This window comes from Penaeus japonicus, unplaced genomic scaffold, assembly GCF_977035675.1.
Source record: "Penaeus japonicus unplaced genomic scaffold, GWHDUDI00000001_assembly GWHDUDI00000027, whole genome shotgun sequence".
NCBI classification, from domain to species: Eukaryota; Metazoa; Arthropoda; class Malacostraca; order Decapoda; family Penaeidae; genus Penaeus; species Penaeus japonicus.
In genome coordinates this window covers 11,458,946-11,471,445 of record NW_028234429.1, presented here as the reverse complement: position 1 = coordinate 11,471,445, position 12,500 = coordinate 11,458,946, and the positions used below count along the sequence as shown (strand labels likewise).

At 46.2% G+C, this 12,500-nt stretch overlaps 1 protein-coding gene across 1 annotated transcript in view; it reads right to left on the bottom strand.

Moving 5' to 3' along the window:
• foxo (forkhead box, sub-group O) overlaps nucleotides 1-12,500 on the bottom strand; it is a 331,295-nt gene that overhangs the window by 56,144 nt on the left and 262,651 nt on the right. Inside the window, 6 exon segments of the mRNA XM_086552588.1 lie at nucleotides 4,018-4,225; nucleotides 8,639-8,800; nucleotides 9,085-9,222; nucleotides 9,224-9,357; nucleotides 9,546-9,765; nucleotides 10,017-10,205. Coding sequence (XP_086408714.1) covers nucleotides 4,022-4,225; nucleotides 8,639-8,800; nucleotides 9,085-9,222; nucleotides 9,224-9,357; nucleotides 9,546-9,765; nucleotides 10,017-10,205 — 1,047 coding nt within the window. The 3' untranslated portion in view covers nucleotides 4,018-4,021.

Sequence of the window (12,500 nt, the reverse complement as noted above, 5' to 3'; positions counted from 1 at the left end):
GGCACTTTATTAATAATTTGGATAGGTGTTTTTCCGCCCTCAGGATTATAATTTTAGGCGCGATCTGCCGTCCGTAATTGTCTGTTTGATGAGATTTCCAGGCAGTTAAGGGAGTTAAGGCTGTTAATTTTTCTTATGGAGAATGAGGTACAGTTGCCAAGACGATGATGGAGGGGGAGATGGATGAGGGGAGATCAGAAGGGGAGGAGAGAGAGCGAGAGAGAGGGGGAGAGGGAGAGGGAGGGAGAGGGAGGGAGAGAGGGAGGGAGAGAGGGAGAGGGAGGGAGAGAGGGAGAGAGAGAGAGAGGGAGAGGGAGAGGGAGAGGGAGAGAGAGGGAGAGGGAGAGGGAGAGGGAGAGGGAGAGGGAGAGGGAGAGAGAGAGAGAGAGAGAGAGAGAGAGAGAGAGAGAGAGAGAGAGAGAGAGAGAGAGAGAGAGAGAGAGAGAGAGAGAGGGGGGGGGGGGGGGAGGGAAGAGGGAGGGAGAGAGAGAGAGAGAGAGAGAGAGAGAGAGAGAGAGAGAGAGAGAGAGAGAGAGAGAGAGAGAGAGCGAGAGAACAAGAGAGAGAGAGAGGGGAAGGCGAAAGGAGGAAGGGAAGGGAGACGTCGTTTGTACCGAGGAATATTACTCGTGACTTCGGTAATACAACCAGTAATATCGCTGAATATTTCTGGATGGGCTGAGCATCTTCATGTAAGAATTTATGGTGAGCTGAGGCATCTTCATGTAATAATGGGTAATGTGTGATGCTGAGGCATCTTCATGGTAATAATGGTATGGTGTCATTATTGCATATACTATAGTAATAGAGATCGTGTTCATTATGATAATTTGAAGAATATATATACGCATTCCGTCATCACTAATAGCAATTATAAAAATGATAATGATTATAATAAAAAAAACAATAGCAATAGTGAAAACAATACTAATAATGATAATGATAATAGTAATAATAATAAGAAAAAATAATAAAAAAATACAATAGCAATAGTGAAAAACAATAAAATTATGATTATGATAATAGTAATATATAAAGAAAAAAAAAAAAAAAAACAATAGCAATAGTGAAAACAATACTAATAATGATAATGATAATAGTAATAATAATAAGAAAAAATAAAGATAATAACAATAATAATAACACCATAAATATTAATAATGATATAACTATAATAATTATAAGGAAATAAAAATATACATGATGTGATAATTAAAATAACTAAATAAAAATAAGAACATCTATAATGAATATAATAACAGTAATAGTCTTCATAATGATGATGATGATGATATAAAATACAATGGAGTGATAATGATAATAATATTAATAATCATCCTCATTATATTTAATCTTCTATTTAGAACAACATCCGCATAGAAACTATGAGATTATAATATAGAATACAAATTATTTGACAATAAGTGTATTAAAAATAAATTATTATTTCTTAAAAAATGATATAAAATAATATCACGCATTGTACATTTCTGTCAAAAAATTTTAAAAAAAAAAAAAAAGGAAAAAAAAAAAAAGAAAAAAAAGGCCTCTTTTGTCTGTAATTAAAAAAGTTCACAGATCTAACGGCCTTATCAAACGTATACTAATTATTATGATCATTAAGCGTATACAAATTATGATCATTATTAATATTCATCTTATCATCATTTATCTTAATATAAATATCTTTAATTACATCCAGCGAGGGTTCTAATCATTCTCGGTGCGAATAATAATATCCCAGCGTCGTGAAGGAAGAAAAAAAAGAAAAAAAAGAAGAAAAAAAAAAAGAGAGCGACATCTATTGTCCGTATTCTCCTTCCATCACAGCGTCATTTCTCACGCCTTAATTTAAAAAAAAGTCGACTCCTTAAAAAAAAAAGGAGCGAGGGAAAAAAAACGTCAAATTTCTATGAACCCCAGTGTGAAAAATGTTAATCGTCACCTTCATTGATTAATCATAACCAGAGCTAAATTAATCAAATCATCAATCTAATCAGTAATCGGGGTCCTTCCCCGGTGAGTGGATCATTCATCCCTTCGCCGCCTCGCCCGCTGCGGATCGTTCAGCGGCCGCCAGCACACCCACTCCATTTCGCTCACTCTGGAAGGACGCCCGGGGTAGGGGGTAGGAGAGAGGGGAAGGGGAAAGGGGGTGATGGGGGGCGGGAGGAGGTAGGGGTTGGTGTGTCCTAAGGAGGTGTCCTGCTACTTAATCTTGCAGGATCAAGTGTTGCGTTCTCTTCTCCATCGGGCTTTATTAACGTTTCCTGTAGTTGTGACCCTGAGATCCTACGCTACTCGCGGGGATGGTGTTTCCTCATTCCTCCTCTTCCCGTGTTTTATTGTGGGTTTTGGTGGTGATTCTCCCGTGTTTATTGTGGTTGTGGTGACGACACCGACTCTTGGATGGTGTGAAATGGAGTTCCATTAACCTCATTTCAGTCTGGCTTAATATAAAACCTATTAATCAATGATCCACTTCAAAGGCTCTTTGTCATAACCGTGAGTCTACAGTGAAATTGCCTTAACTTTCGTGAACATTCACTTCCTGACGTTCCTTGTAACAAGACCCTCGGTAGCGCCGGACCTCCAGATCAGTTATTTTCCCGAACCCGAAGGCCTTCCTCGCGATACAAAGAAAGGCGGAGGCGAGGGTTCGTCCGAGATGTGAAAAATGAATACAACTCCGCCTTTGAACAACAACTCGAGCCTAAGACTGATTCCGCTCCTTTCACTGTGCTATCAAGACAGATACTCGTGGAATGAAAAAATCTACTCGTCTGATAATAATACTGTTTTTATTTAGAATATAGAATTAACACCGTTTTAATTTTCCGAAGTGTTGAAGGCGCCGTTCGAGCAGCAAAGCGCTCGATCGCTAACTGGCGTAGCGGGATGGCTGCCTGCGCTCGGGAGGAGATCCCTTGCACGATGACAAACGATCCCCTCTCCTGATTTGCTGCTGCTGAATAAGAAATCATCGCTTGATGGATTAATCATCAGCGCCAGCAGCAATGGCCGGCCCCGAAAGAATGGCCACGAGAGGCGGGAACGAAGGCGAAGAAACCAGTGTGTACGTCGACGGCCACTCGCCTAGCGGACCATGACGACGAGAAGCAAAAAATAAGTGGACGCACTTATGACACGCAAAGTGAGGAATTTGAAGAAATTACAAAAACAAGACTCTCAAAACGCCAAGGTCACGCAGAGGAGCACTAGTTAATGGTAAATTCAAGTTTAACGCTGATCTTTACGCAAGATAAAATCCCATTAACGAAACAAGAAAAAATGATAGGCCTATTACGGGCCGTCTGAAAGGAGCGCGTGGGGAGGAGAGAGAGGGGGGGAGGAGGTGGGGGGATAAGAGATAATAAGAAAGGTGGGGCGTAGAGAGAAGAGAGAGACTGGCCGGCGGAGGAGTTACGCCCCCTCTCCCTCCCCTCCCCTTCCCCCCCTGAAAGGAAGGGGGGTCGGAAGTAAGGGCGGTGGATAGAGGGAGCTGACGATTCTCCTGGTCTGATTAATTGTTGAACTTTAGCACACAATTTGTCTCTGTAACGCAGCAGCCATCATCAATGTACGATGGTCGGCCATGGATTAATATTACAAGCGATATTTATATACCTTGCCCGGCGGAGTGGATAAACAAGCCGTCAGTTAAACAATGTAGGCGTAGAGGCTACCGTCGCTGGGACAAACAGGAACAAACAGGGTGTCGCGGGCAGGACCGACGATGAATCATGGCTTATAGGTAAACATTGGAATAATTGAACACATCCACTGATGGGCCGGACACTACTTTGTCGTCCCGCCTCGACCTGGCGCACCATACCGGTGTAGTGGTAGGTTGTATGGTGATGGTCATGATAGCTGTAGTGAGTAAATATAGTGCCTTATGTGATGGTGCTTTGGTTTACTCCATAGAGTTGGTTTAATGTTGTGGGTACCAGCGTTTGGTGTTCCGCCGTGATCTCATGTAGTATAAAATAGTAGTGTAAATATCTCATTACTAACCTTTCTAGCGGACCCACTGGTTCCCGGCTGCGATGGACGAGCATGGGTAGGGCATCCCCGAGGGCACGGCCATCTGAGGGGTGTCAGGGTGCCCATGGGCATGGGCGTGGGCGTGTGCATGGGCATGGGCGTGAGCGTGATGTCCATGATGAGCTTGTGGGAAGGAGAAGTCCAGGTTCCCCTCGACCTGTAGCTCATGCTTGATCACCTGAAAAGCCCAGGAGCTGGTAAGAGCACCGTCAGTCGCACATGTCTCCCTTGGGGGAGAACGCCGGCAAGAAAATAATCTAATGGAAGGGATCTACACAGGGAGCGGGGTAAACTATGGACACGTTTCTCTAGAATTGTAGTCAGATTCTTGACCTCATGACCCTAACAGTAACCAGCACAACCTAAGGTGAAAGTGACGTAGCTATCGTTCCCGTAGCCTCATTTTTTTTTATAACATACACACAAGAAAGAATCGGAAATCACATGGTCTGACGTGCAGGCGAGCGTGAGCACATGCACACTGCGTCGCTATCTACGCTCACGCCTGTACCCGAATCTCTTCTCGTGAGGAGTTATGTGTGTGTGATGATAGTGATGGAGGTGCAGAGTATTGATATGGTTCATCATATGCAAGGGAGGAAAAGAAGATTGCTGTTGTTGCTGTTGTTGCTCTTGTTGCTCTTGTTGCTGCTCTTGTTGCTCTTGTTGTTCTTGTTGCTGCTCTTGTTGCTCTTGTTGCTCTTGTTGTTCTTGTTGCTGCTCTTGTTGCTCTTGTTGTTCTTGTTGCTGCTGTTGTTGTTGCTGCTGATGTTGCTGTTGCTGTTGTTGCTGCTGATGTTGCTGTTGCTGTTGTTGCTGCTGATGTTGCTGTTGCTGCTGATGTTGCTGTTGTTGTTGCTGCTGCTAATGTTGCTGCTATTGTTGCTGTTGTTGCTGTTGTTGGTGCTGGTGGTGATGATGTTGTTGTTGCTGTTGCTGTTCTTGTTGCTGCTCTTGTTGCTCTTGTTGTTGCTGTTGCTGCTCTTGTTGTTGGTGCTGTTGTTGTTGTTGCTGTTGTTGTTGCTGTTGCTGCTGCTCTTGTTGTTGGTGCTGGTGGTGATGATGCTGTTGTTGCTGTTGCTGCTGCTCTTACTGTTGCTGTTGTTGCTGTTGCTGCTGCTCTTGCTGCTGCTGCTGCTGTTGCTGCTAATGTTGCTGCTGTTGTTGCTGTTGCTGCTGCTCTTGCTGTTGCTCCTGCTGTTGCTGTTACTGTTGTTGTTGCTGCTGTTGTTGTTGCAGCTGATGTTGCTGTTGCTGTTGTTGCTGCTGCTGCTAATGTTGCTGCTGTTGTTGTTGCTGCTGATGTTGCTGCTGCTGCTGCTGTTGCTGCTAATGTTGCTGCTGTTGTTGCTGTTGCTGCTGCTCTTGCTGTTGCTCCTGCTGTTGCTGTTACTGTTGTTGTTGCTGCTGTTGTTGTTGCAGCTGATGTTGCTGTTGCTGTTGTTGCTGCTGCTGTTGTTGTTCTTGTTGCTGCTCTTGTTGCTCTTGTTGTTGCTGTTACTGCTCTTGTTGTTGGTGCTGCTCTTGTTGTTGTTGCTGCTCTTGTTGTTGGTGCTGGTGTTGTTGTTGTTGGTGTTGTTGTTCTTGTTGCTGCTCTTGTTGCTCTTGTTGTTGCTGTTACTGCTCTTGTTGTTGTTGCTCTTGTTGCTCTTGTTGCTGCTCTTGTTGCTCTTGTTGCTGTTGTTGCTTTGCTCTTGTTGTTGTTGTTGTTGCTCTTGTTGCTGTTGCTCTTGCTGTTGCTCCTGCTGTTGCTAATGTTGCTGTTGTTGCTGTTGCTCCTGCTGCTGCTGTTGCTCCTGCTGTTGCTGTTGCTCCTGCTTCTGCTGTTGCTGTTGTTCCTGCTTCTGCTGTTGCCCTTGCTGTTGCTGTTGTTCCTGCTTCTGCTGTTGCTGTTGTTCCTGCTTTGCTGTTGCTGTTGTTGCTGCTTCTGCTGCTCTTGCTGTTGCTGTTGTTGCTGTTGCTGCTGCTCTTACTGTTGCTGTTGTTGCTGTTGCTGTTGTTGCTGTTGCTGCTGCTCTTACTGTTGCTGTTGTTGCTGTTGCTGCTGCTCTTGCTGCTGCTGCTGCTGTTGCTGCTAATGTTGCTGCTGTTGTTGCTGCTGCTCTTGCTCTTGCTGTTGTTGCTGCTGCTGCTGATGTTGCTGCTGTTGTTGTTGCTGCTGATGTTGCTGTTGCTGTTGTTGCTGCTGATGTTGCTGTTGCTGTTGTTCTTGTTGCTGCTCTTGTTGCTGCTCTTGTTGCTGCTCTTGTTGCTCTTGTTGCTGCTCTTGTTGCTATTGTTGCTGTTGTTGCTGCTCTTGTTGCTCTTGTTGCTGCTCTTGTTGCTCTTGTTGCTCTTGTTGCTGCTCTTGTTGCTCTTGTTGCTGCTCTTGTTGCTCTTGTTGCTGCTCTTGTTGCTCTTGTTGCTGCTCTTGTTGCTCTTGTTGCTGCTCTTGTTGCTGTTACTGCTCTTGTTGCTGTTGTTGTTGTTGTTGCAGCTGATGTTACTGTTGCTGTTGCTGTTGCTGTTGTTGTTGTTGTTGCTGATGTTGCTGTTGCTGCTGTTGTTGTTGCTGTTGCTGCTGCTGCTAATGTTGCTGCTGTTGTTGTTGCTGCTGATGTTGCTGTTGCTGTTGTTGCTGCTGATGTTGCTGTTGCTGTTGTTGCTGCTGCTGCTAATGTTGCTGTTGCTCTTGCTGTTGCTCCTGCTGTTGCTAATGTTGCTGTTGTTGCTGCTGATGTTGCTGCTGCTGTTGCTGCTGCTGTTGTTGTTGTTGCTGCTGTTGCTGTTGCTGCTGTTGTTGCTGTTGCTGCTGCTGTTCACGGTGGGTTAATGCTGCCCTGAGCATATTAGGTTCACTGTTGGACGCCGAAGGCATATGGAGAGTGATTGGTGTTGTGGCGAATTGGGGTGGAAGGATTGAAGCTGATCCCTCCCTCTTCCTGCCAGGTAGTGCCCCTCCCCGAGTGGCTGCGTGGGCGACAGACTGTGGACGCTGTGTGCCGGGGACAAGGCCTGAAACACCACCATAACACACCAGTCACCACCCGCAGGAACCACACTTAACTTAATGCTGATAAGGTTATTTTTTAATGAATTTGCTCAAATATGCTTAGCAACATATCAAGATCAGCTTGACGAAACAACGCTGCTAATTAAATAATAAAGAATAACAAAATAATGATTTCAAAAATTAACCAAAGCTATGAGCAGAAAAAAAAAAATATATACCACGTTCTCATATTAACCATCAGATTATATAAGCCAAATAATCGGGTAAGTTTACAGCACTATCTATACTACATAAAATAAAATAAATTATCAATTATCTATCATACATCTTGTTCAAGCTTAAGGGTTACATGTTTATGCAAAATCTATGGGAGTCAAAGATGCACTACAAACAAAGACTCAATGATATGAAACAGTTCTACAGACTCCCACGACTTCCAGCCTTGTGGGATCTTCTACCGAGATTGTTAGTGTTAGATATTGTTGCAAAGCATCTTAGTAGATGTAAAAATGTTAGTTAATATAATAATCGTCATTACTGTTACAAGGCTAATATTTTCATTTTTATGATTTTTCTGTCATTATCATCATTACTATCATTATCATAATCATTATCATATTTTAAATGTATCATCACTATAATCATTATTTTAATTGTCATATTACCGTTGTTGCTAGTATCATTATTTTTATTACTACTGTTACAATTATTACTATTATTATTATTATCATTATTATAATCATTATCATATCATCACCATCGTTATTATCATAATTTTCATGATTTGTGTCAATAGTATACTCATGGCAGTTGCTCTTACACAGTGAACTTCGTCAAGTACAGAGCAGCCATCGGATTCCAGGTATGAATTAATTAGGGCATGTTTACTAAGGCTGGCGTAGTGAATATAATAATGAATTATAATGAATGGTGAGTGAGTCTTATTCGTAACGATAACAGGGAAGCCTTTGAGAGAGAGAGAAAAAAAAAAAATCAAAACAAAGACCATGAAACAATAAGGCAGAAGCTTTGTAGGATCGTACATGGGGATGAATGAATGAAAGGGTGAGGCTCCTCAGGACAGAGATTCAGAAGTTGAGGCTCTATTTATATGCGGAAAGGACGATAAAGGGGCTTTACTTTGCGTCGTTTATTCATCAAAGGCACATCGGTATGGTATATTGATATCTGTAGATAAATATTTTGAGATAAAAGTGTTACTTATGTTATATTTGTGTTTTTTTTTATTTATATATATATGTATATAAATATGCAAGTACGACGGTGTATGTATTAAATGCCTAATATAGATCTGATGAGATAAATAATTTGACGTTATAAGTATACCACTACAGTAAAACCGTTACACCCAGATTACTACGGATTATTCCGACATGTCAACAGCCTATGTCGTTTATTTAGTATAAAATACAGTAGTACATGCAGTGAAGAGACAGCAGTTAGAAGAGAGGTTAACACACGCCAGCGTCCGCACGTGAGGGTATGGGAACGATACACGTACTCAGGTTAAGTTGGCTACACACAAACCTACTCGTTAGTGAACCTCAACCTATGGGAATCGACGACGAGGGAACGTACCTGTAGACTGGTCAGGGAGTAGTTATTGTGTGGATGTGGGCGTGTGGGCGTTGCCATCTTGTCTTGGTGGGGCGTGGGCGGATGCTGTGCGGGCGGGTGGGGAAAGGCCGGCCCGTGAGGGTTGTGAGGGTTGAAACGAAAGTCTTCAAAGCTACTGAAGCCCTGGGAGAGGAAAAACACACTTGGCTTAGATCACCTGCGCTTGTTACCACTTAACTGTTTCCGTTACATTTGCCCTAATCTCTGTCGGTACAGCTGTTCACTTCACTAGCAATACTGAATATCCTTGGTAAGTGACAAAGGAATCAATGCTCCATTGTCTAGAACAGGAATCCAATTAAATCACCTAAGCCTTCACACTCCCGCCTACCTCTACGCAGAGCGAAGAGCAGCGAAGTGTTTCTCATGAATAAAGGTTGTGATTCCGGCACGAGGCCAGCCTTTACCTGCGGATGATGGTTGTGGTGGTGGTGGGTGACGTAGCCGTTCATGTGTGGGGTGGGCGGGCCGTGCGGGGAGAGCTGTGACATCTTCATGCAGTCTTGGGGGTTGGGTGGGCGCGCTGGGCCGCCCCAGGATTTCCCGTGCCCCGAGTTTCCCAGCCCTCACCCAACGAGTCCACATCTGGTCGGCGTATTAACGGTCGGGGCGAGTAGGTGCGGTGGGCGTGGGTGGCCAGTAATTGCCCCGCCCCCCATCGCGACCGATGACCAGGGGACATTCGGCGGTACCGTTGCGCGCCAGACGATCCCGGGAAGTTTTAAGACACATCCAAATGCAATTAACGTCTTAAATAATACATATACATGTAAATATTTCAAATAATGTTGGAGAATCAGACTGAGCTGTATTTCCACTGTATAGAGACATTCCCCCGAACTACAACAGTGCCTGACCTGACCGTGCCTTACCTGTGAATCATGCATATCAGACTCTATCGCAGGGATGGGAGAAAGTCTCCCGCAGGAGGAGGCATTGGAGGATGCCCTGGGTCGGTAGTCCTGCGGAGAGAGCTGACTGTAGGCGGTGTGCACGGGGTGCGTGTGTGGGGAGTCGGGGTACAGGTCCAAGCTCTCGCTCAGGGACGATGACGGGGAGGGGGTCATCTCCTGGCCGTTCCGAAGCGCCTGTGGGTCGCGAATGCGGGCGTTAGTACGGCACCGAGGACGCGTCGTCCTCTTTCGAGAGAAAATTTCGAGAGAAAAGGGAAGGAAGGAAATCCGGGACATTGCTAAAGAGACACACGGCCTTTTAATGAAAGGGATTGGAAGGGAAATCCTTGCCAACCAAATGCCATGATTTTGCTCTGATCTCCCGAGGCCTCTCTCTGCCGCGTCTAAGTCCTCCTCGCGAGTCCTTAGGAAAACGAAATCCTTACCTCCAGCTTCTTCTTGACTCTGCCTCGCTTCTTCTCGTAGCGGCCGCCCTCCATGGTGTTGGCTCGGCGGCGCGTGGACTTCCCCGGCTTGGCATCGGGGTTGAGGACCCACCAAGACGATTTGCCGGTCCCCTCGTTCTGCACGCGCATGAACCGGTTGTGCAGTGACAGGTTGTGGCGGATGGAGTTCTGGAAAAAAAGACAGGAAAAAAATATTAAGCCTGAGTTGAAGTGGAAGATGGAGAGGAGAAGGAGAAGAAAAAGTAGAAAAAGGTGAAGAAAACACTGGACTGATTGTAACACCTACGTCCCTTGCGTGTACATACACAGTTCAAACATTTCAATACCATTAAGGACAACAAAACAATTTATGAAAAAAAAAAAAAAAAAAAAGGGGCGTGTTATCAGTGTCTAAAACTAATGTAATTTCACCGCGACGGCCATTTGTTACACCTAAGCCGCGGGAGTTTTTCGTCTTCCTTTTCTTGGCTCCTGGAAAACGAGCGGCCGCATACATTAGGCTTTACCTAAATAATATACATTCACCGGGCATCTCTACTGTTCGTAAATAAAGCAAAAATGAGACATATTGCACAGCCACAACAAAGTCTTCATTAATGAGGAACACTAATGAGCAAGGAAGAACCTTCATTATTATACTTAATTGAGGCCAATTATCCAATAATTCTCTACTTGTCTTTCCTACCATCGTAATAACAAAGGGTCGGTTGGTGTAGCTTAGTAAATATTAGGACCAAGTCATTATTTCCAACGTCGTTGTCACATTACGTAGAGTTAAGAAGGGGGGCTGAGGAACGTAAGGGAATAAGAAAGGCAAAAGGGAACTTGATTTCGAAATAGCTGAGAGAAACGGAGGGAGGTTCGCCCTCGCTGGAAGAGCGGCACGGGCAAATTTGAAAAGATTTTGGCTACAGTCTGATGAAAAGGGAGGGATGTAACATACAGCAATCTTTCCTTTGTGAATCATATAGTGAACTGGTAGATCTCGATGTAAATGGCTGTTACGTCCCATAAAGTTCTACGTGTGTTATGCTAAAACAATAAAAAATCAAAAACACAAAAGATAGTTACAGTCTGCAATTTCCCGTTAGCTAGCAGTCACGGCGTTAGCAATTACCCGAGACCAACCAATCCACCTTTATTAATGAAGCTTCCTACAAGGTCATTAATTCTTAGTACCCGAGGATTGGCTGCGGAATAAAGTGATACGAACAATGATTGGTCGGCCCGTGCATGGCGGACAGCAATTGGTTGAGGCCTGCATGAAGGGCGGCGAATGGCTGAGGACACGAGCGTCGGACGGGGATTGGTCGTCCTGCACAGGTAGCCTAGCAAATTGCAGGTGCGCTGCGGACGAGGCGACCCGAACGCGGCAAGACCTGCACGTCGAACTGGCCTTGCAAATGAACGACATCTAGGGGAAAAGACTGACAAAGCTACCTCTTAAGAGTCACATCAACGACGTATAGGTCTGAAGACGAAACGCTATCCCAAGTTGCGCGAACGCAAATGACACTGAAGACGCAAGAAATAAGGAGAAACTAGTATGAAATGAATAATGGGTGATGGTATAGTGAACAAGACTGGCAAAAGGGAGGCAAAAGGGAAAGCGAGGAGAGGGAGGGGGAGGGGGGAGGCGTATTGTAGTGCGAGCCATTGTGTTTAGTATAATCCGGACTAACAAGAGTAACCCATTGTTAACCATCTGGGCAGGTCCTTCAGGCTGAGACTAGGATGGTTGCTGACGCCTCGCAGACGCGCACACTCGACACTCCTCCTTGCCGACGGCGCCCCTTGGGTGTGCATGTATTTCTGGGGCACTTGATTCTTACTTGTGACCAAACACATTAAAGTAAACTTAGGTGAGTATTACAAAAGTGCTTGAACTCATGTAAATTATTTGATAGAGACCGCGATTGAATTATATTGCTATTTGATGTAGATTTCACACGACATGACGTTAAACTAAAACAAGTTCTTAAAAAGATAGAGTGACAGACATGCATAGACCTCAGGCCCACCACCCCTGTAAAAAGACCCCAATAGTACCCCTCCCCCAGGACAAGAGGATCCCACCAGTGTCCCTCTCCCCTAAGGTAGAAGAACTCCCCCCCCCCCCAACCCCCCCCACCCCCCCCCACCCCCCCCCCCCCCCCCCCCCCCCCCCCCCCCCCCCCCCCCCCCCCCCCCCCCCCCCCCCCCCCCCCCCCCCCCCCCCCCCCCCCCCCCCCCCCCCCCCCCCCCCCCCCCCCCCCCCCCCCCCCCCCCCCCCCCCCCCCCCCTCCCCCCCCCCCCCCCCCCCCCCCCCCCCCCCCCCCCCCCCCCCCCCCCCCCCCCCCCCCCCCCCCCCCCCCCCCCCCCCCCCCCCCCCCCCCCCCCCCCCCCCCCCCCCCCCCCCCCCCCCCCCCCCCCCCCCCCCCCCCCCCGCCCCCCCCCCCCCCCCCCCCCCCCCCCCCCCCCCCC